Source organism: Vicugna pacos, chromosome 2 (assembly GCF_048564905.1).
Source record: "Vicugna pacos chromosome 2, VicPac4, whole genome shotgun sequence".
NCBI lineage: Eukaryota > Metazoa > Chordata > Mammalia > Artiodactyla > Camelidae > Vicugna > Vicugna pacos.
The window spans coordinates 49,130,117-49,155,301 of NC_132988.1; the positions used below are offsets into that span (position 1 = coordinate 49,130,117).

At 33.2% G+C, this 25,185-nt stretch overlaps 1 protein-coding gene across 4 annotated transcripts in view; it reads left to right on the plus strand.

Annotated features, from left to right (window-relative positions):
* Positions 1–24,863, plus strand: part of SLC9B1 (solute carrier family 9 member B1) — a 47,635-nt gene extending 22,772 nt beyond the window's left edge. For 2 of the 4 annotated variants that reach the window (XM_072939590.1, XM_072939587.1), the window contains exons 4-12: positions 5,128–5,298; positions 6,484–6,626; positions 7,733–7,860; positions 14,483–14,670; positions 18,388–18,494; positions 19,377–19,526; positions 22,196–22,304; positions 22,851–22,987; positions 24,526–24,863. In XM_072939590.1, coding sequence (XP_072795691.1) covers positions 5,128–5,298; positions 6,484–6,626; positions 7,733–7,860; positions 14,483–14,670; positions 18,388–18,494; positions 19,377–19,526; positions 22,196–22,304; positions 22,851–22,987; positions 24,526–24,738 — 1,346 coding nt within the window. In that variant the 3' untranslated portion in view covers positions 24,739–24,863. The remainder of the gene's footprint in view (positions 1–5,127; positions 5,299–6,483; positions 6,627–7,732; positions 7,861–14,482; positions 14,671–18,387; positions 18,495–19,376; positions 19,527–22,195; positions 22,305–22,850; positions 22,988–24,525) is intronic. The other 2 variants (XM_072939601.1, XM_072939608.1) reach the window with 2 other exon arrangements.
* The last annotated feature ends 322 nt before the right edge of the window (positions 24,864–25,185 follow it).

Sequence of the window (25,185 nt, forward strand, 5' to 3'; positions counted from 1 at the left end):
TTAATCAGAACTCTCATTCATGTAGTTTATCAGCTCTCAAGTTGGTGTTGGGCAAGATAGCAAAAAGATTAATTTCAAGGGATATGCTTATTTACTCAAATAAATATCTGGTTAATAAAATTCCATGAAATATTACTAGTTTTAGGGGAAAAAATACATGATGCAGAGAAAAATTTTGTAGCCCTGCTGAAAGAAAGAAGTTAGGAGGAATAGAGCCCAAGAAATCTTCCAGGTAATTTTCTGCCTGAAGCATCCTCCTCTTCACTTATATCCAGGTATATCTTCTATTTCAGCTATTAAAATGGGAGCAGGGAAATTACAGCCCATGGACCAAATCCGGTTCCCTCAACAATATTTTGTTATTCTTATCACTGTTAATGATCTTAAGCTTTTTTTAAAAAACTGAGACAAAGTGAGAAAAAATATATGTATATTTGGTCTTTTATACTTAGACAATTCATTTCTCATTTTCAGTGCCCTTTTTTCTTTCTTATTGGTTCAGATTATCAACTTCTATCATTTCCTTTCAACTTAAAGCTTTTCTTAAGTATTTCTTTAGCAAAGATGAATTCTCTTTATTTTTGTTTGGGAATGTCTTTATTTCAGCTTCATTTTGAAGGATAATTTTACTGGATATAGGATTCTTGATTGATGGGGTTTTTCCGTGTACTTTTAAAACAAGATTTCACTGCTTTCTGGCCTCCATTTTTCCTGATGAAAATGCTGCTGTTAATTGTATTATTGTCCCCCTCTACATGATGAGTCATTTCTCTTGCCACTGCCAAGATTTTCCTTTGTCTTTGGCTGTCAGCAATTTGACAGTGACGTCTGTAGGTATGGATCTTTTTGTGTTTTTTTCTACTTGGAATTTATCGAGCTTCTTACATCTATAGGTTAATGTTTTTCATTAAATTTGGAAATTCAGACATTAGATTTTCAAATATTTTTCTTCCCCTTTATCTCCCTCTGTTTTCTCCTCCTGTTTTCTCTCTCCCTTATGCATATATTAATACTCTTGATTGTATACTATTGGTGTCTGAGGCACTGTTTATTTTTCTTCATTACATTTTGCTTTTTGTTCTTCAAATTCATTCATCTGTATTGATCTATTTTCAAGTTTGTTGATATTTTCTTTCACGGACTCAAATATGCTGTTGAGCCTCTCCAGTGATTTTTTCATTTCAGTTTCAATTCCAGATTTTCTTTAAAAAAAAAAATTGGGGGAGGGTATATATAGCTCAGTGCTAGTGTGTGCTGAGCATGCACAAAGTCCTGGGCTCAATCCCCAGTACCTCCATTAAAAATAAATAAATAAATAATAAATAAACCTAACTACCTCCCCCACCAAAAAATAAGTAGAAAAAAATAAAAATAAAATTTTAAAAAATGGGAGTTGGCCTGTCTAAAGTTATGGATCTCCATTAGATAATTTCTTGTAATTTTTTAAAATTCAGTTTATTTAAACTAAAAATTAAAACAGTTCACCCATTTCTCCCATGCCTTTTTTTATTTTAAAGTAAAGTTTATTTATTGATTGATATTCTCTATTAAATGGCACATTTTGTCCTATTTTAATAATTTGTACATATTTATAATAAGTATTTTGAACACTTTGTAAATCCACACCTAGACTCACTTTCTACTGATTGCTTTTTTTCCTGAGTATGGATCATATTATGTGTTTATTACTATGTCTAGTAAGTTTGATTGAAAAGTAAATATTTTAATTACATATTGTTGGAACTTTGGATTCAGTTTTATTTTTTAAGGTTTTTGTTGTTATTATTGTTGTTTTGGTAACTCTGATGTACTTAAACTGTGGATTTTAACCTGCCCCATGGTTTGCAGTGGCCAATGGCTCTTACCAGTTTTTGTCTGTTTATTTGTTTTTAGCCTGTCTTCCTAGGGGTTTCCCTTTTGTCTGCATATCTTAGTAGTCACCTAATGATTTGAGAGAGGCTTTATATTCAGGCCAGTAAGGCTTCCACTCTCTGCCAAGTGATATGTAGGTAGGTTGAAGAATGCATTCAAAGTTGCTGCTAGTACACAAGTCTTACATTTTTTACTTTTTGCCATACTCTCTTGAGTCTTCCCTGCACTTGCATACTTTCCCAATTAGCCATTATCTCAGCCATTCTATAACTCTTTCATATCCAATATCTCCCAGTCAAATCTTTGGCTGGTCTACCACTACCCCCAACTTGGACTGCAGCCTCAAACTAGCAAAACTGCATGTTTTCTCTGTCCACTCCCAAGTCAGTCTGCCCCTTGTAGCCAGCAGTGTCATGGGTTTTCTGCCTCCACTCCATATCAAATTCATCCACCTCCTCTGGCAGGAAAGCTGCTGGTTTTTATGTCCAACTCCATGCTGATAAAACTAGTTTTTCCCAACTGAGTTGGAGCTGGGGAGAAGGATGAAAGGAATGGTTAACAGTCCCAGGCAAGAAGGCCTCAGGCTCTCACTGATTGTACTGAAAACTCCAGCATTTTTTTTTCAAGAATAAATGCTTCTCAATTTGATAACTGCCTTTGGTCATTTTCAGGGTCCTGAAATGGTTGTTTTTATTATTTTGTATAGTTTTATATTTAAGCCTTTTTTAATTGATATAAACTGCCAACCATTTCTTGTTATTATTATTGGAAATCTCATATCCAGCTTATTTTTATATCCCCGATTTAGCAATTTTGATTAGTTACTTGTTATACAGTCACCTACATGTTTACAATTTTTTTGTTCATTTTTCCTTCCTTTTGAGTCCTAAAAATGTATCTTCTAATAGTTTTCCCCCAGTAAAAATGGAATATATTCTTAGGTATATTTGCTTGACAATATCTTTAGTTTTGTCCTTTTCTTGAATAATAGTTTAACTTGCTGCAGAATCCAACATTGGGTATTTTATCTCTGCACTTTGAAGACCTTATTTCATTATCTTCCAGTTTTTATTGTTGCTGTTGAGAATTGAGAATCTCCTATAATGTTTCTTTCTTTATGACTAATTTATCTTTTTTCTCTCTAGATCATTTCAGACCTTACTTTTGCTTTTGGTGGTCTAGTTTCTCAACATTGTATCTAAGTATCTATTTATTTTTATTTAATCCTGGTAAGAACATTTTTCTTCCTGTGTCCAGATCAATACAGGATCAATTAAAACTACAATCAGTTGTGTATATTTGTTAAGCCAGTTATCTCCTCAAATATTGTCTCTTCTTCACTCTTGAATTCTGTTTCTGAAACTACCATTAGATATATTTTACATCTTTTCCAAAATCTAAATATCTCATATTTTCCACCTCATTTTTCTTTTTATGCTATACTCTTTCTTGGTAATTTCCTCATATCTACCAGTTTACTGTATTTCTTTTTTTAGCTGTATCTAGCCTGCTGTTTAAGGTATCTAGTGATTTTTGAAATTTCAATAATTTTTAAATTTCTTTCTAAATGTTCTGTTTGATTCTTTTACACTGCCTCCAGATATTTATTTTCTTATGTCTTAAGTATTTTTTAATTCTATTGAGCTTCTTTGAAAATACATATTTTATATTGTCTATCTAGTGGTTCTGTTAGCTAAAGTTTTTGTGTATCCCATTCTTTGTTGTATCTATCAACTTTTGCTCATAGAGAATTACTTCTTATTTTCTAAGTTTTAATTATAAATTCAGATTCAGTGAGGCTTTATCTTTGAGACTTCATGCAGTCTAGAATCAGGAGTGTCTACTGGGGATATTTTGAACTAGTATCTACCAAGTGCGCTAGGGATAGTTCCATGGGAAGATACTTCTTAGGCCAGGTTTAGGATTTGGCGTTCCTGAAACATGCAAATCATGTAAATTTGAGCCCAAAACATGTTCGTCGAGGCCTATATAAATCTCAGAAGTGATTTTGGCACCCAGAGACCAACTAAGACAAACAATCTGCCTTGTCTTCTCCCTGTGTCAGTAGAATGATAATTTCTGGTCCATTCTTTTAATGAGAGTTCCTCCTTCAAGGGTTCCAGTTTTGTGGAATGATAATAGTCAGAGAGGAGGAGACAAGAATCTTATTTCTAACTTCCTGCCTTGAATTTCTCAAAATCCTTCTCTTTTACCTTTGGTAGTTTGATGCTACCAAAAATAGATCACAACTAAAGAATGTACTTAAACTATTTTAAGGACCTGAAAAAAACATTAGAAATTGTGATTTATAGTAAATGAAGGTGGCTATTTAATTTGCAGATGGCAGTTTGTAGTATAACCTTCTGTCGTTTACAGAAACGTATGGATTCCTCCTGTGAATAGGGACTTCCCTTAGTACCTAGTTGATAGAAACAAGATTTCTGCTACCTTATCATTTCTCATCCTGTGCACCACTACGTCCTATACATAATCTAAGATACTTTATATTCTCCCAAAGACCAGGTTTACTACTTTCTCAGCCTTTATCCCCTTAGTAATTTGTACCAAACATTAACTGACTTACTCTTTCAATACAAATATTTACTCTGCTCCCGTTAAAAAACGTAGCACACTGCCACTATGATCTTCAGTAAATCTGAGAATTCTTATCACAACCAGTCATCTTATTCCTGATGAAAAAGCTACTTTAAAACATAAAATGAAGTAAATCTCATCATACTGCCATGACATTTTTAAAATGTCATATGAGAAAAGTTTACTACTTTAAAGGATTCATTTGTTGTTTAAAATATTTTTTAATAAAAATACTTTTAATTGACAGGGACTTTAGAATATATGTTAAAGAGACATTTCTTGTGGGAAGGGATAGACTGGGATTTCAAAATTGTAGAATAGATAAACAAGATTACACTGTATAGCACAGGGAAATATACACAAAATGTTATGATAAATCACAGAGAAAAAAATGTGACAATGAGTGTGTATATGTCCATGAATGACTGAAAATTTGTGCTGAACACTGGAATTTGACACAACATTGTAAAATGATTATAAATCAATAAAAAATGTTAAAAAAAAGAGGCATTTCTTTAACCATACTAGCAAGCAACATTAGTCTACATTATGTATCATCATATAGGATCAGGTATTAATATATTTGATCAAATTCCTCTTTTATATGTATATATCTATGTCTAGGTAGATATATAGATATGTGCTTTTTTCATATTTCAGGAGTTATGCTTTTTATGCTATGGTGTGTAACCTGGTCATTATCAGGCCCTGAAGCCCTTCCTGGTGGAAGTTTATTTGGACTATTAATTATCTTTTATAGTGCCATTATTGGGGGGGAACTTTTGGAAGTCATTAAAATGCCTTCAGTGCCTCAACTTCCTCCTCTTCTTGGTAAGCTAATAATTAGCTCTTATTTCTTTGTCACTGACTACATGTAAATTATGACTATATTCTAGGCAGAGTAGATATAATTTAGAACTTTTTCGGTGTAATATGATCTATATAGCTTTTTATATGTGTATTTACTATACATGTATATATCTAGCTCTATTCTCTATACACACACAGATTTTTCCTGAAATATATTTTTAAATAATTTAAATATACTCAATATATGATTCTTGTTGCTTTATCATTTAATAGGACATTTTTTACTTACCTTTAAATGTATTATAAAACAGAAAAAATTTGAAAAAGACTGAATTTTTCTGTAGATAACCTAACTCAAATCCAACTATGAGATTCAAATACTGTAGTGACTAGGGCACCAAAAGTTTTTGTAATTTTGAAGTAAGCTGTTTGGACATCTCCACTATGTATATTCATGGCTGTATCATCTGCCTAAACAATGTTATACCCTGTTTCTTCATCACTATTATTATGTAACTCTCCAGGTAGAGAAGAAAATTAGTGGAAAAACTTTTATTAGAGGTGTCTTATATCTTCTAAGTATTCAGTACATTCAGACATTTAGTACACTGTCAATAGAGGTGATCACTCCCTCTTATCTCTAACACCCTTTCTGTGTTCATAACACCCTTTCAGCGCCTCCCAGGTATTCACTGAATCTTTTTTCTTCCTCTCCAGAACTTCTGCTCTTGACCTAACTCGGGCTGTTTGTTTCTGACTATTCCATGGACTATGGCAGAGTCTTCTGATTGGTCTCTCCTACAGTTTTATGTCTATCTAATTTACTGAGACCATCACAAAGAAAATGATAGACTCATTATCTCACTTCCTGCCTGAAACTTTCCCATGGGTCCTCCCTCTGCCGAAGCAGGGGAGGTAGCAGGCAGGGGTAGCTTTTCATGATCTGGCCCCTCCTGCCCGCTCTGCCACTCCCGTCCTAGTCCTCTATGTTCAGCAATACTGAATTACTTGTTGCACCCCACTAAAGTATGTTATTTCTTATCTCCATTCCTTTATTTATGCTGTCTCCTCTACTTGTATGTAACCTGCCCTTCACCAGAGTAACAAGAGACATAGTATGTTTGAAGAAGGGAAATTAAATATTTTTGTTTTCTCTCTTGGAAAAATGAACTGAATCAGACATGGTTTATTTTTTTTTCCTCTAAGGGATGTTACTGGCTGGTTTTACCGTTAGGAATGTTCCATTCCTCAGTGATATCGTCCATCTTAGTAACACGTTATCGTCAACGTTAAGAAACACTGCCCTTACCGTTGTTCTAGTGCAAGCTGGGCTTGGACTCGATCCACAGGTAGATTTCCAGTTATACCTTGAGTATAGTTGTTTTAAATATTGGAGGCTTGTGGAAAAGAAAGAGTCAGAATTTCTGTTATAGCTGTTCTAGGTAGAGCAAAACCAAGATAAAGAAGAGAAATTTTACAGAAATATTTGCATGTTAATTTTACTTCTGGTCATCATTATTACCAATATGAAGAGAAATCACTGTGATGTAAGATCTCTGTTAGAGATAGTCTTTACTTACTTACATAGAGCTAAATGTCCCTCCTACAATATTTATTATTTGGGAGTTGTGGCTTTTCTGTGAAGAATTATTTACTCTTCAGTTAACAAAGGATTAGGTCATCCCATAAAAGGTTATAGCTTTTGTTTTTTCAGAATGATTAAAAATTTCAATAATATTACCGTTTAATGAATTTTTTCCCACAGAATTTTGTTCTTGATTATCTGTGCTTTACTGTAGAAGCTAATTTTTTTAAATGTTTCTTAAAATATTACTATTTAGGGATCATAAATCTGTTTGGGTTTTTAAAGATATCTGTTCATGACTATAACAACTATTCAGAATATAACAAATGTGGCAAATATATAAGATTGGGGGAAGTATCTCAAGAACAAAAATAATTATAGACAGTGATAATTTATCATATTATGCAGTAGAAAATTTGAACCAGTGAGAAAATTTAAAAGTTCTCCTTTTTAGACAGTTATGTAGTTTTTAAGTGATTTTCTCTTTTGGCATGTTGTAACTATTAAGCTAATCAAACAGTTCATCCCTAAAAGTTAACTGGTGGAAATAAATCTATAGGATACTTTCATTGTACTATTTACTAGGAAGATTGAGGAAGGTAGAAATAGTTCTTAATCACGGGGAAAGGGGTCTTTTTTAAATAACTAAAATACAACAGAGTTTTATAAAATATGAAATAGTTTATCATTTAATATATGATGACATATAAAATGAGCTGTATTAGCAATTCAAGCCCAATGGGACATCTGGGAGGTTTAGTTTAGTAAAAGATTATTACCCAGATAAGACTACATATTTTAATATTTGCTTAAATAATTTTTTGTTGGCCATTATAAGCTTGTCTAAATGTGACTATGTTTATATTTCAGGCTTTGAAGCATTTGAAGGGAGTTTGTTTAAGATTGTCTATGGGTCCATGCCTCATAGAGGCATGTTCAGCTGCTGTTATTTCCCACTTCCTTATGAATTTTCCCTGGCAATGGGGATTTCTATTAGGGTAACTTTTTCTCATTTTTCCCTATGAAAATGTTCAGTTAAAAATGCTTTGTTTAAAATGATTGACATACTCAGAATATTGTATAGACAAGCTTATCATTAAAATTCTTTTCACAATAGTAGAAAATCTTGGAAATCAGTTGGTCACAAACAGAGCCATGTCCTCAGTCTACTGTATGCTTGACAAAATATTCATAGTCCCTGAATGCTTAATGCCAAGATAATTCACTTTATCAGTTTATTTTTTCTCTCCTATATTGTAATCTATCTCATTTTTTAATCTGTCTAATGGCCTCTTCCTTATATACAATATGTACACATATATATAGTAAGTATGTATTATTTATAGTATGTATTGTATATGTGAAAGGTATAAATATTATAACAAAAAAACAAGCAAAGCAAACACTATTTTCCTAGATCCACTGTCCCATCTGTTACTATCCACTGTATACTTCCCTTCATGTCCAAATTCCTCAGAATAATAATCTGTAATCACTATGTCTATATCCTGAACTTCTCTCCATTTTTCAATACATTTAACTTTTGCATTCACTTATGCATTCCAACAAAATTTATAGCAAAGTTCACTCATTACATACTTGCTGCCAAATCCAATGGGTTTTTTAAATTAATTTTTATTATAAAAGTAATACACAAGTACATTTTCCTTTTGAAAAGTTAAAACTTTACAGATAAAATTAAAAAGCCCTCTGACCATGCCTTTAAATCCTAGTGCTCATATCCCTACCCAAAGTGATAACTCCTATGAGTTTTATATTATCATTTTAGACCTTTAAAAATAATACTCTAAGCTGCTAAAAAAGAATTACATGTGGTGTATATCATATATAAAAATAATATTGTAATACATGAAATGCATATGGGTATGATTTATATAAAAATATACAAATAATACTTTTTTCTTTGGAGATATTTTTGTGTGTTTTTATAGAAATCATATCTCTTTATCTGTGATTGGCCTTTTCATATCCTTTGTTCATTCTTCTATTGAGTTATTATTCTCTTTCTTACTGATTATATCAATGTTTTGTCTGTTATGGGTATTACAAATGTCTCAGTACATCACTAGATATTTAACTTTGCTTATAGTGACTGTATTACTCTAGAAAGGGTAATTTTTAAATTTTTTTTTATTGAAGTATAGTCAGTTTACAATTAAAAAGGGTATTTTATTGTTTCTAACAGATAGAAGGGCCAATACATAAAAATATTCACTTGACCTTGAAAATCAAAAGGAAAAAAAGGAGGGAGGCAAAATATGGCTGCTTTAAAGATATATATATAATATGTATTATATATATATAAAATCAAACTAATTTTTAATTTGTTTTTTAAGTAATCTTTTTTTTTCTTTTTGGAAGTTTAGTTTTCTGAATTTTTTCAATAAAGAGCTTCTTGCTACACTAAATATAGTCTTTGGACAGCAACATTAGTATCACCTAAAAGCTTGTTAGAAATACAAAATTTGGGGCCTCACCCCAGATCTTTTCAAGCAGAATCTGCATTTTAGTGAGATCCTCATGTAATTTGTTTACATATTAAAATTTGAAAGAAAAGTCTTAGATAGATCTTTTTCCTTCATGAAATTTTTCAAACATGAAGAGTAGAGAGAATAATATGTTGAACATCCTGTACCATTAACTTACACTTAACAGCCCCTAATGAATCTCAGAGTAAGTTACAGACATGATAATATTTCACCCCTATATCCTGTAGTATGCATTTCTAAAAGTTAAGGGCATTTTCTAACGAAATTAACAATTTCTTAATATCCTTAGGTGAGTCTTTTTAAATTTTGATCTATGCAATATTTGATGGAATCTTTCAATCAGTCAAAGGATTGTCTGTCTATTTTTTTGTCCAGATCTTGGATATTTTTTCTCTCTCTTCAGTCCTCTTTTTTTATGTCCTTTTATGTCCCCTACTCCATACTTAAAAAATTTGTCTTTATAGTTTTCATTTGCTTGCCTTTGCAGTACACACTGGAAAATTTTTCTCTGCTCAGTTCTCTAGCTTATTAACTCACTCTACATTATGTCTGTATCATCATTTATTTCTTTAATTTTGGCACTTGTTAATTTCTAAGAACTATAGTTAAATGTTATGCACAGATATAGTATACTTTCAAGATTCTGAGGATATTTATAGTTATTCTGAAGTCATGTTCTGGTTGTTCTCTTTTTAGTATATCTCTTTCCTCAGGTATAAATTTTTCCATTTAATGAAAGTGGTACCTCAATCCAAGGTATTGGCTTTCCCCAAATATTTGGTGATACTTTAATGGGTACTCATTTTTTAAATTTGAAACTTTCTATTAATTTGTGATTGCTGTATCTGTTTGCTATTGTCTTCTTTAGGGAATAGGCCATGCTACCAAGCAAGTTACCTTAGAAGCTGAGGCTGAGATTAAGATTCTTATGCAAATGATTTATTAAGGGAGCTCTCAGTAGAAACCTCTGAGTGAAGAAAGCCAGATAGGACTGTGGAAAAAGTCAGTGGTTCCCAAACTTTGCTACTTATTAAAATCAGCCAGGGAACTTTTGAAAATCCCAGAAACTAGAGGAGTGATGTCAGCAAGATGACAGAATAGGACATTCTAGGCTCACCTTCTCCCGAGGAGACAGTGACATAACAATATGAGGACCAGACTACCTTTATGGGAACTCCAGAAACCACTTGAGAGATTACAGCATTCCATGTAAGCACAAGGTCAGGAAGAGGCACACTGGCACAATTAGAACATTCCATTGCACTTACTTATCATCCCTCATTCCTCTCCTGCACAAAAAGGGGCAATCAGGAGAAAGCTCAACTTTTGGCTTCTCCCTCAGGAGGGAAAGAAAAAGCTGGAACATGTGTCCTGCATTCTGGATTCTTAAGAGACTGTCCAAAGGACTGGTTTCTGTCTCATCTGACTTGGAGCACTGACAGAAAAGAAAATGGCACATTTTAGATGCCTATGGTCTAGTGAGAACAAAGGTGACTCCAGTGCGTTGTTACAGTCCGGAGATATTGTAGTACTGCTGATAGATACTGGAGAAGAAAAAGGCCAAAGTCCAGCTGGAGATAATGCACCCAAACCCAGAGAAGATGCATTACAGAAAGGTTTAAGAGACTCTCAGAATCTCAAGCTAGGCTGATTGGTGAAGGTCTTTCCCTAGTGAAGACGTCCATAAAGACCAGGAGAGATAGCTTTTTTTCAAATATACAAATTTCAACAAAAGATAACAAGACCTACAAAGAAACAAGGAGTCAGGGCTTTTTCAAAGGAACAAAATAAAACTCCAAAAACCAATCCTAAACAACTGGAAATGTATGACTTACTCACAAGGAATTCAAAATAACCATCATGAAGATGCTCAGTGAGCTCAAAGACATCACAGACATCTAAAAGAAATTAAAAAATTATGGATGAACAAAATGAGAATACCAACAAAGATATAGAAGCTATTAAAAAAAAACCCAAAACTAAATTCTGGAGCTGTATAATACAATAACTAAATTGAAAAATGGACTAGAGGGATCAACAACAGACTAGATCAGATGGAAGAAAGAATCAACGAACTTGAAGACAACTCATTTGAAATTATAGTCAGAAGAGCAAAAAGAAAAACAAATGAAAAGTGAAGAGATGCTAAGGAATTGTGGGTTGCTTTAATGAACCAATTTATGTATTATGGGAATTTCAGGAAGAGAAGAAAGAGATAAATGTCAGAAAGCCTATTTAAAGAAATAATGGCCCAAAATTCCAAACTTGAGGAAGGAAATGGACATAAAAATTCAAGGTGACCAGAAAACTCCCATTAAGATAAAACCAGAGACCTACACTAAGGCACATTATACTTAAGGTGTCAAAAGTCATAGAAAGTGAGAATCTTGAAAACAAGAGAAAAGCAAGAGCTCCCATAAGATAATAGATTTCTCAGTAGAAACCTTGCAAGCAAGAAGGGAATGGGATGATATATCCAAAATGCTGAAAGGAAAAAAAACAGCCAACCAAGAATACTATATCTAGCAAACCACATGTAAAAGCTTCATAGCATTGAATTTGGCAATGATTTCTTGAATATAACACTTAAAAGCATAGGCAAAAAAAGCAAAAATAGATGGAACTGCAGAAAACTTAAATACTTCTGCACAGCAAAGGAAACAAAGTGAAAAAGCAATGCACAGAATGGGAAAAAATAATTGCAAACCATATATCTGAAAAGACATCAATATTCAGAATATATAAAGAACTACAACTCAACAATTTCCTGATTAATGGGCAAAGGACTTGAATAGGCATTTCTACAAAGAAGATATACAGATGGCCAACAAGCATATGAAAGTGCTCAGCATTTGTAATTATCAGAGAAATGCAAATCAAAACCACAATGAGATAACACTTCATAACCATTAGGATGGTCACTATTTAAAAAAAAACTAGAAAATAACAAATGTTGACACAGACATAGAGAAATTGGAACATTTGTACACTTCTGTGGGGAATATAAAATGGGCAGCTGCTATGGAAAACAGTTTGGAGTTTCCTCAAAAAACCAAAAGTAAAATTACCATTTAATCCAGTAATGCCACTTCTGGGCATATATCCAAAAGAACTGAAAGTAGGCTCTCAAAAGAGATATTTGCATGCCCATGTTCATTGCAGCATTATTCACAACAGCCGAGAGGTAGAGATAAGCCAAATACCATAGAGAGATTAATAGATAAAGAAAATGTGATGTGTGTGTGTGTGTATCTATATACACACACAATATTATTCAGTTGTGGGGGGAAAAAAAGGAAATTCTGTCACATTCTACAGCATGGATAAACCTTGAGGACATTACATTGATTGAAATAAGCCAGGACAAATATCATATGATTCCACTGACATTTCTAGAGTAGTCAAATTCATGTTAACAGAAAGTAGAATTGTGGTCACCAGGGCTTAGGGGAGGGGGAAAAGGATATTGTTCCATGAGTATAGAGTTTCAGTTTTGCAAGATGAAAAAGTTCTAAGTATGTGTTACACAATAATGTGAATATAGTTAACACTGCTATGTATTGTTTACAACAATTTTAAAAACTTTACAATATCCAAGTATTCAGGTCAAACTCCATCCTAAATCAGATCAGAATGTCTGGGAGTGTGATCCAGGCATCAGTATTTTTTACAAATCCCCAAGTACGTGGTAAGATCGCTGTCAGTGATCGTTGCTTTCTGATATGTAAACCTTTGTGTAATACCTTCTTAAATGTGGCCTAAACATACTGACTTGCTCCTAATGGACAGAGTAAAGCAGAAGTGATAGGATATCACTTCTAAGATTTGGTTGTAAGAAGACCATGGCTTCTGTCTTCCTTGTTCTTTTGCACTCTTAATCGCTTGTCTTGGGGGAAGTCAGCTGCCATGTTGCAAGCAGCCCTGGGAGAGACCCCCATGGCAAGAGACTGAATTCCTGCCAACAGCCATGAGAGTAAACTTGGAAGCAGATCTTCCCCCACCCACCTCATGAGAGACCCTGAGTAAGAGGTATACAGCGAAGTCACACTCAAGAATCCTGACCTACAGAAGTTGTGAGATAAGAAATGGATGTTGCTTTAAGCTTCTAAGTTTGGGCATGATTTGTTAAGCAGCAGTGGATAAATAGTACACCAGGTGATTCCAATGTGCTATAAAGTTCAGGAGCCACTGAACTAGGCAAATAAGTGTTTTCAGAGAGTTCTAGGGCCTTCTTGAGTCCCTAGGGAAATCCTGAGCATAAACTGCACCAGAGAGGTTGTACAGCCAGAGGTAAAGGAGCTACACTGTTAGACCCTCACATAAGTCAGTCATTGGCAGGAGCTGTCTGGAAGGGGGAAGTGGTGGGCCCCTTTAGCATCCACAAGTAAGCTCTTGTTATCAGGGCAAAGCTCCCAGAAAGCTGCAGGTGTTGGTGGTTAGCAGCCAGCAAGCCGCAGCTGGGGGCTGTGTGCACTGGGCTGGTAAAAGGGTTCCCGTGAGGCACCAAGAGCATCTCTGCACACCATGTACTGCAGCATTTAGAAAGTGAATGTGGAAGACACACAGCAAGGTTCTGAATGGGATATGCAAACAGAAGGTATTCTGAGCAGGAATTTAGGAATTTCCCCATTCCTCATGGGTGTCATCAGCCATCCCAGAAATTTTTTCATTTGCCTTTATAACTGAGGTGCCCACACTCATGGTTCCTTCTTTTGGACAGATAGCTCTGTTCCTTACTGACTTGTTCAGGAGATAGGAATGGTGTGGGGACTACATGTGACTGGCTATTGTTACAGTGGTAGTCTGAGTAATCACCCATTTGATTTCCTCAGGAGTCCCTCCTGCTCCCAGAATCTGCCATTTCTGGGCTTGGAGCATTTTTAGAAGTATATCATATCTTCTGTAGCAGTCTTTACTTACATGCATTTTGGCTTCTGGTTTCCTTTTTCAGTCCTAAACTGTCTCTTATCTTCCTGGGATATACTTAGTTTCTTGTCTGTTGAGGAGTCCCCTTTTGTTTTCTAAAGTTGTAAAGGTTAATTTATTGTTATACAATTTATTATAAAAACACTGTTTGGTTAAAAGGGTGTTTTTTAATTGGTTTTCAAAGATTTTCTCTCAGTTTTGTGTTAGGTGCTGTCTCTCCTGCGGTGGTTGTACCTTCCATGCTTCATTTACAAGAAGAGGGATATGGTGTTGAGAAAGGCATTCCAACCTTATTAATAGCTGCCAGCAGTTTGGATGACATCCTGGCTATCACTGGATTCAATACATGCCTCAGCATAGTCTTCTCCTCAGGTAAACAAAAAGATACAGCAGCTACCATTATAATTCATACCTTTTTTGTTCTTTAAACAAGGTTTCTGGCTTTACTTCTTCATTTATTAATGAAGACTTTTCGATTTAACATCTTTTTTATTCTTCATAGAAAGCTCATTTTAGGCCAGGGAAGAAATTTCTATGGGTTAAGATACCACTACTTAACACAAGTGAGTTCCTTTTAATAACCAAATAGTTCAGTTAACTTGATAACCCATATTATTACCACTTATCTACTAATGTTGTTTTGGAATTGTATCACAGTTTTCAACAGAAAAATTTAGACAGCAATATTATTATTTAATAGATACTTTTGAGATGTACCTTTCTGGCCATCATGATAAATAACTGGTTGCTCTGTTATTAAGATAAGTTAATACATAGAGTGTGGACAGATGTTGTCTTTTTGGTAATAGTGGGCCAAGATCCTGCACCAATTCTAAATCCCAAGGTGATATTTGGTGTTGAATGTCACTGCAGGAATTGTAAAACTAAACATTCCACATTTAATAGTGCTATAATTATCTGCCAAATTTAATCTTCTGTATTACTAAAGCACCAGATTATTTTTAAGTTGAAAAGTTATAGATAGTTTCTCTTAAAATCATAAGGTATAAATGAATAAGAAGGGAAAAAGGGAAAAGATAAAAATAAAATTTGCAATAGTCATACACCCAGGAATAAAAATTCTGAATCTTTTGGTGTAAATTCACCCAGACTTCTCCCTGCCCCACCTCTATCTGTCTCTAGCTCTCTCTCCCTCTCCTTTTTCTCCCTCCCTCCCTCTCTCTCTTCCAATGTTCTTATAAAAATTATTGAACATTAACTATACTTTCTTATTACCTGAGTTATTTTGAACTTAACTGTATACTGCAGATGTGTTCCTTTTCAGTAAATATATTTTGATGACGTTTTTAATGGTTGCATAGTATTTGATTGGCTGCATCACGATTACTTAACATGTTGAAAATGGAAATTGATGCCAGTATTTACTATTAAAACAATGCTTCGTTGACCATCTTACAGCTAAATCATTGTACCTAATCTTAATATTTTCTTAACCTTTAAAGAGAAATTGGTGAGTTAAAAATTATGTAACATTAAAAGATTTTTGAAATATATTCCCACAACATCATGTCCTACCAGGGTGCACAAGCATGCTACTTTCTCTTCGCCTTGTTCAGAATTAGCTGTTACCAGTCCTGTTTACCTTTGCCAATTTGATAGGTGAAGAGTGAGCCCTCTTTGAATGAAGTACTTTTGAGTACGAGTGGTGTTCAACAAATGTTTGTGTTTATTGGCCATTACCATTTTGGAATGTTTTGTAAACTGCTTTTCTTGAAATATTTTGCCTGTATCCTATAGGTGTGTTCATCTTTTATTCTTGATCTGTCAGGATTCTGCATAAAATTAAGAATGATAACCCTTCATTTTATAGCCTGTGGTTTTTTTTAATTTGACTCTTAACTTTATATCTTTTTTTGTCATTCAAAGTCCTACATTTTTAATTGTCAAATCTGGCAACCTTTCCTTCATGACTGGTTTCAGACATTCTTTCAAAAAATATTTTTTGTGCTCCTCTTCCGTTGTGCTAGCTACTGTATCAAACACCGAGGATGAACAGTGAACAACAATATTAGCTTTTATTGAGTAATTGCTTGGGACTTTCTGTAAGTTCTATAGATGTTTTTACTCATTTAATAGTCACAATACTGCTAAGGTCATTTTATAGATAAGGAAACTAAGGAACAGAGGTTAACTTGTTCGAAATCACAGATCCAGTAAGTGGGGGAGCCAAGATTCAAATCTGGCAGTTTGACCCCAGTCTCATACTTTTAAGTACTATTTTATACTGCCTTCCAGCACATCAGACAAAAAAAGAACATGTGGCCCATGTTCTCAAGGAGTTTATATTAAACAAATAACTACAAATGTGATAAATATTACATAGTATAAGATGCTGTGGGAACATGCTACAGGAGACCAAATCTGATTTGAGGAGGACTAAAAAAAATGAAAACCAAGCAAGTACATACTTAAAAAGTCCTCTTCCATGACATGACTATGTAAAATATCTCTTAAAATCTTAAGGACTTTTAAAGTTCTATTTGATACATTAGATCTTTAAAACATCTAGTTTGGAATATGATAGCTATTGAGATCTGATCTCACCTTCCAAGTCAGTTGGCCCTTTTTCCATTATGTAATGTCCTTCTTTATCTCTTGTGACAGTATTTGACTTAATGTCTACATTGTCTGATATAAGTATGACCACCCTGCTGTCTTTGGGGTACCATTTGCATGGAATATCTTCTTCCATCCTTAAAGTTATAACAATCTGTTTTAAAATGATAACAATTAATTTCAGTTGCATAAAAAAACTCTACGCCTCTGCTCCTTTACCTCTCACCCTCGTCATTTTGTTATCAGTGTCACAAATTACATCTTCTTATATTATATATCCATTAATATAGTTTTATAGTTATTTTTGTGCTTTTATCTCAAATTCTGTAACAGAATTGAAAGTCATTTACTCATCACAGTACAGTATTACAGGATTCTGAATTCATCTACATACTTACCTTTACCAGAGGTTTACATGCTTTTGTGTTACTGTCTGAATGTCCTTTTATTTATACTTAAAGGATTCCCTTTAACATTTCTTATGAGGCAGGTCTAATGGTTATGAACTCCATCAGCCTTTGTTTATCTGGAGAGTCTTAATTTCACCTCCACTTTGAAGGACAATTTTGAGGGACAGTATTCTTGATTGGCATTTTTTTTTCCTTTCAACACTTTGAATATATCATCCTACCTTCTTCTGACCTTTAAGATTTCTTCTGTGTAATACTTTTGATAATTTTATGGAGCTCCCTTGTACATTATGAGTCACTTTTCTCTTGCTGTAAGTTTTTAATTAGTTTGTGGAGTTTCATAAAGCCTTTGGACTATATGTTGTTGGTAAATTGGTGTCTCTGTGGGGGATCAAGTTTCTAGGGTTCCCATTCCACCGTCTTGCTGTTGTCACCATCCATTTCTATTATTTTTAATGGGACAGTATTTCTAAAATATGTATATTTATATACCTTATTGAGCTGAATACACAGAGCATAACTGAACTTTTTTTGTGACCCAGGATCGTTTTTTTAAAAACTCAGTACAATAAACTACTTGTATCCATGGTACATAAAATATATTGGAAAATCAGTTGGTCCCTGAATATTACTAGGGTTGACCTTGGGGTAAATCTTTTTTTATGTTGTTGTTGTTGTTACTAAATTGTCCTTTTCATGTTTAAATCATTTGTCTGTTATACTAGTACATCAGAAAAAAACATTACCAGCCGTGTGCTAGGTGAAGGAGGTGCTCCTTTGCCAGTCCCTGTGTGCTCTTCTACCTCACCTGACTGTAAGGGGAGCATATTGTGGTTTCACTTCTTTGTTTTCTGACCCATTTATTCAATGAACATTTCTGAGTTGTGTGTGTATATATTAAATCATTTGAGAGAACATACTGAAATTTATCAAATAGATCTTCATGTTTTCATGTGTTTGAACATTAAAGGTCCACTTTTGTGTATATGTTCTGTAAAATACATACCTTTCTTTATGAATCACCTACAGTTGATTTTCTGATGTATTGGATATGTGAAAATATTTCTCTATGAAATGTTTTTCTTATTGCATGCCCTTACAGGTGATATTCTTAGTAACGTCCTGTCCTCTTTTCGGGACATACTTATTGGTGTGCTGGTAGGAGCTGTTTTGGGAATGTTTGTTCGATTTTTTCCAAGTAGAGATCAGGTAAGTAAAAAATAATCTATTTTTTTGGAAGTACAGTATTAGACATTTCTTTCAAAAATTTGAACTTTTGGAAGATCCACGAAATAACAAATTTAATATTTAGTTCTCTTTTGCCAAAAAGAGAGAGGCATCCAAAAAAATGCCTACTTTCTGCTTAAAACTAATCACAGTTGTGATTGATACAGGTCAGTGGCCCTAGCGGAAGTCTCTGCTTCCTGATTTGGCAAATAAGGAATATCAGAAAAGTGTACTTAATACCCTCTCCATTCCAACCCACCCTTTTCTTCAGTAACTTACCTATTGACTCCTGACATTTTTTCCTAATCTTTCCCCCTCAAACTTTCCACTGAACAATTTTGAGGAAATATATTCCCATTTATCCCTGCATGTTTTCTGACTTAAATTAGCTTCCTTCCCCTTTGACTGAGGCAACACTATCAAACTCAACCCTTCTGTGCCCTAAAGGATATGCCATTATTCTTGGATTTCCATAACTTCCATCTTAATTTCCCTGTAGCTATTGTCTTAGCTAAAGAGATATTTAAACATTTATTTTTAAGAATACTTTGGATATGTTATATGGAACTACAGGTTACATGAGTCTCTTTTCTTTCATTCTTCTCTCACAGTTAAGATATTATAACCATTTTACTGATGTCTGTATCAGAGATGTGTTACAAGCTGAAATTTAACAATTGCAAATTTTCACTTGATACCAAATCTGCTAAAGTATATGGTGAATAAGAAAGTCAAAATTTTAGACATTATTTGATGTTACATATAAAGACATGCTATCAAAGTTTAATAATAAATGATAGATAATATAAATATTGTATAATATATTTAATGTAAATTAATTTCCAAGAGTCCGTCTAATTCTAGAGAAAGCTTCCAGTGAAGAGAGCATTTCTTCTGTTGAGTATGTGTGTTTCTGCCGTCTTAGGCGGCCATCGCATTGGTATGAATGCAGCTGGAGGATTATGCACACTGGTACTGAGTTTCATTGCAGGGAATGGTTGGTCCAAAGAAAAGGTGAATATTTTTAATATGTCATTCTTAGATAATATAACTGCATTTTTTTTACATCTATATTGGGCATTTAAGCAGTCTCCTCATTCTAGTTGGAAGATGTTCCAGAAGTTTGTATGTTCAAGGAAGTGAATGAATCAATCAACCAAAGAAATAAAATATTCAGGAAAAGGACCCTGAAATACACTAAAATGCAATCAGAAGTTGAGTTATCACATCAGCCCTTTCTTTTTTCCAAGTTTTATGTAATATGACTGTAACTTTTATTGATTTTATTTATTACAATTTTAGTTATACAATTAATACATGAAAATATACTCAAAGTATTAAAACAATACAAAAGGCCCCCACATGGAATAAAATGTAAAAGACTCGTTTTCCCCCACCATTCCCAAAATTCAAACCCCCTTCCCAGATCATTTCCTCTAATCACTCCTCTATTTGTAGACCTTTAGATCACTTCCATTTTTTTGTTATTATAAACAGTGCTGAACACTGAACAGTCCTGTTCATGTGTGGTTTTGCAAATGTACAAGTACTTCTGTAGGAATAGATTTCTAGAAATGAAATTTCTGAATTTAGAAACAGTATATTTCTGTTTTTGATGGGTACTGCCAAATTATCCCTTGAAAAATGTTTATTTGCACTGTTTACTACCAACAGTGTAGGAGAGTCCCTAATACCTAAACCCATCAACAAACTTGGATATTATCAGTCTTTCCTTTTTTTTTTTTTTTACAATCTGATAAGTAAGAAACTATGTAACATTGTTATTCCTTATTTACATTTCTCTCATTAGTGGTGGAGTAAGCTTCTCTTCATATATTTTTTATAACTGTCTATTCATATTCTTTTCCCACTTTTAATTGGTTTCTTTGCCTTTTTGTTCCTAATTTATAGAGTTCCTTTATATGTTAGGGCTAACTAATCCTTTGTTATGTATATATTGCATACAATTTTTGCTTATCTTCAGCTTTGCTTTTGATGTCTTTTGTATGGAAGTAAAATTCCCTATAATCAAAACTGTCAGTTCTTCCCTTTTGGTTTCTGTATCTTGTTTAAGAAGGGTTTTTTCACTCAAGATTATCAGATTATAAACATTGTAATACCTTCTATATTATCATCTAATACTTTGGTAGCTTTGTTTTGCATTTAGTTCTTTAATTCTTCTGGGATTTATTTTTGTGAATGTTGTGAGGTAAGGATGTACATGTGTGTGTTTATATGTATTCATAGACATACATATGTATACATATAATATATATGCATATGAATTGGATAATCAGTTTTTGCCAAATTATTTATTGATTAATCCATTGCTTATTTGGTAATTTTTAAGTGCCTCTTTTAACATGTTCTAAACTGTCACTCACATACATATACATAAATTTACTTTTGGAATCTATTTAATCCTACTTAGCCATTCTTATGCCGATACCACTCTATTTTAAATTACTGTAGTTTTACATCTCAAAATCTAATATAGAAGATTCCCTCTTATTGTACCTATTTTTAAAGTATTTCTTGGCTGTTTCTGCCTATATTCTTTTCTTCGATAAATTTTAGAATCACCTTGAGAAGTTCCCTATTCAAAAATCATACTGGCATTTTGTTTAGTATTCAGATAAAATCATAATTATAAAAGAAATCAAATGACTAATCAATTACAATTAAATAAATAAATGAAAACTATTAGTTTTTTTACATGGCAAAGGAAATTAAACAATAAAGAATAAATAGGTTTTAAAGATTAAAAGTAATGAATAGGATAGTGCACTATAAAGAAGAAAGAGTAATATTGGTTTTCCTCTGTTATTTCCTTTTTAAATTTTACTTTTATAAATGGTAACCAGAAAACCCAGTCATAAGGGGAATAGTTATGAAGACAGTTTATGCCCCAAACAAAAGATATCAAAGTTTCTCCTCCTGCAAAAAAAAAAACAAACCCAGACTGAGATTAAAAATCTCTTCATCCAAATTCCCGGAGAAGAGCCAGAGTACTGTTATGTCAGTAGGGGCATTTCCTGTAAGGACGTAGTTGTGAAAGTAGCACTGGGAGGGATTATTCCCAGAAAGGGAAGCTGCGCAGCAACCAATTAAGACTCTATTACATGTTTTGATTTGGTTTTTAAGGAGAAAATAACTTTAAACTTGCATTGTATGTAGGTCCTTTGGAAGCAGGCCTAACAGATTACCAGAATTTTTTTTTCCCAGTAGGTTAGGACATATCAGGATTCACTTTCCTGGGACTGGGTCCCAGAATAATTACTAGTGGAGGTCTTCCCAACTCCCTTCTGAGAGCTGAAATGTGTGAATGATCTTCAGTTCTCACCAGGCATAATGAGGTTCTATCTCTGCTCAGTTGCCTTACAAAGAAAAGCTAGAACTCTTAACTGCACCATCATGACATGTATGGAAATCCAAAGACCTTAATTGTTCCATGACAAATTTACCAAAAGATATTTATTGCTTTGTAGATTTCTTTTAATCAAATTTTACCTAAGTGTTTGTGTAAAAGAATTAACCCACTCAATTAATTTTTATTGTTTTAACATTTCTTCTACAAATATAATATCTTAAGTTTATTAAACGTTAAGAGAGACTTTAAACTTCTGAATTGCCAATACTTTTATGTGTCACAATAACTGAAAATGTATTACTCTTTTCTACAGATTAAAGTCCAAAAAATTATTGGAACTGCATGGAATATTTTTCAACCCCTTCTTTTTGGTTTGGTTGGAGCAGAAGTATCTGTTATCTCTCTTCAGTCAAATGCTATTGGTAAGAATGATTAGAACCACAGAAAATAGAAGATTTGAAAATATTTAAGAAAACTTTGAATAATTTTTATTTTTATTTGTAATATGCTATAAGGACCTTCTTCAGAAGCTCGTGTTGTAACATGTATTTATTCTTCCTTACCGTGTATGCTCTTTGTAACAAAAAACGACCCTGAATATCTTCCCTGAGTGATCTAAGGAAATGAAGATTAGAATTCTTTTCTGAGGGGAAATAGTGGATACCATCAGTACCTTTTGAATGCTTTCATTTATAGTAAAAGTTCAAAGTCTGTTAGCTCAAAATTAAATAAATATACCCTATCTTATTTTTCATTATACTCCACCATCAGATTATCTCTTGCACTTTACATAGAAACCTCAATCATATTTGTTTCTTTATGATTATTATTTTTACTTAAAAAATAAAGATATAAAGAGACAATAACCTTAAAATGCTTTCAACCCTTTTGCAAGTCATATCTCTAGGCATAAAGAACCACTTCTTCCCAAATACTGTGTTTCTTACGTTTGTTTTTATCTGTTGTAGGCATTTGTGTTACTACCTTGAGTTTGGCGTTGTTGGTTCGAATTTCTTTTACATTTGTATTGACATGTTTTACTGGCTTTAAATTTAAGGAGAAAATATTTATTGCTTTATCGTGGATGCCCAAAGCTACAGTCCAGGTAAGAACATATTAAATCATTCTGATAATTTTAATGTTGATTTTTTTTAATTCTAAAAGTGTTACTTCAGTCACCAAACGTGGGGTATTAGCCTTACTTTTAAAATCCTTGATTGAGCATAAGTACTCACTAAAATTAATGTAATTTTTTAAAAACTCAGTTTTAAAAGGAATTTTTCTGAAATTGAAAAATGTGCTTTTAATGACAAATACTTCCTAAACTTATAAAAACATTTTTCTATCTTACCAACATATAAAATGAGTATATCTGAAAATTGGAATTTTTACATTTTGCTGAACATTATAGAGCTAAATGTTATTATTTTAAAGTAGAGACACATTAATTCTTTTTATTTTTTTAATTGAAGTATAGTCAGTTACAACGTGTCAATTTCTGGTGTACAGCATAATGTTTCAGTCATACACGTACATACATATATTCCTTTTCATATTCTTTTTCATTATAGGTTACTACAAGATATAATTCTTTTTAAAATATATCTTTCCTACCCCTGCCACCCACTCTACCATACATGAATGTACATATATTATTTTTAATTATGTACTTAATTTGTATAACTATGTTATTAATGACTGATTCTCTCCTCTAGACTATACAGGAAGGATAAGAACAGTGTCTGGTTTTTTTGTTATTTTTCTGCTAACACTTAACACAATGCCTAGCATGCAGGAGGTACACAATAAATAAGCACTGCATGCCTACAAGAATGAATGATGAATGACAGAATGAACAAAAAGGAAGACCTTGTAGTTTTGCTTTCTGATTCAGTGATAAGGTATTGCTACTTATTGTCAGCCTGCTTAAACTGGCAACATAATGTCTTGATTTCCTGAAATTCTTTTCTCCATTGTTATTCCAAAACATTGGCTCTTGAGTTTCCATGCAACAAAACTCTTTATATGTCTTGGTTAAAAAAGCAGATCCTTGGGACTAGGCTGTGTGTTTTGAATACCATGTTATTTGCCTATAACCTTAGGCAAGTTACTTTATAATCTCTCAGTGCCCAGCGTATAGATTCCAAACTTGTCAGTTTTACTATATCACACTGCCTCCCAGTAGGAAGAACAAGAAGATGGACAGCAAAATCCTAGAGAACCATAAGAAACCTTAGCATTTTGTGTTGTCTTTTTGCAGCCAAGAACCTGATGGTATAGGTAGAGGCAAATAAGCATAACCCTGGTTCAGTTAGAAGTCCTGAGCTTCTGAAGGTACTGTGAGCACTCAAAAAAGAAATTTAAACAGGGGAATGCTGAGATGACAGGAACACAAAATCAGCCCCAAAATGTCTGTACACTGATTTGTCACTATTTCACTCTCCTTCCAGATATATTTGCTAGGAAGAACATAGAATTGACGAGTAATTTATGACAATTCTTCAGCACTTTAAGTCTTGTCTCCTTTCTAGTAGTCTGGTACTAGGTTTTTTGTTTGTTTTAACAGAACTGTTTACTTTTGTTGTATGTTAACTCCATTTAACATTTTTCTTTATGCTTCATCTTTTTCTCCTTTAAATATAGGCTGTATTAGGTCCTCTGGCTCTAGAAAGAGCAAGAATCAGCGCACCTCATTTGGAACCATATTCGAGGGATGTGATGACAATGGCTTTTCTAGCCATCTTGATCACAGCTCCAAATGGAGCTGTAATTATTGGCATTCTGGGGCCCAAAGTACTTACTCGCTGTGACCCAAGCAAAATGAAAGTGGAATTGTCAGAATTAGAATTACATTAAAAAGTTGACTTGCCGTCACCTGCTTGTTTCTCTTAATGAATTCTCTTACATGAGAGAAAAATTAAAAGATGCAAATATGTGGAGATTGTACCTAGAACCAAGGATTTAATAAATATATGATTTTACTACAGACTTTCCTATGACTTTTTATTCCAAAGTAAATTTAATAAAAATAATAAAAATAGAATGCCGTCTTAGTATTTATGTATTTCAAGAACAAAGTAAATTTATAAATACTGAAATTTTAAAGAATCCACAAGGCTGGATTAGCTGCCATAATGCAAATTAAGCATAAGTTTAAAATTAAATGAACCTAATAACAGAAAGATAAGATAAGTCTCTAAATAGGAGAAGTAGAACTATCAGGTTAATAATTCAATTAAGAAGGTCACCAGAAAAGGGGAAAAAAATGACAAGAATAAAACATATCAACTTTAAATGGGTCAA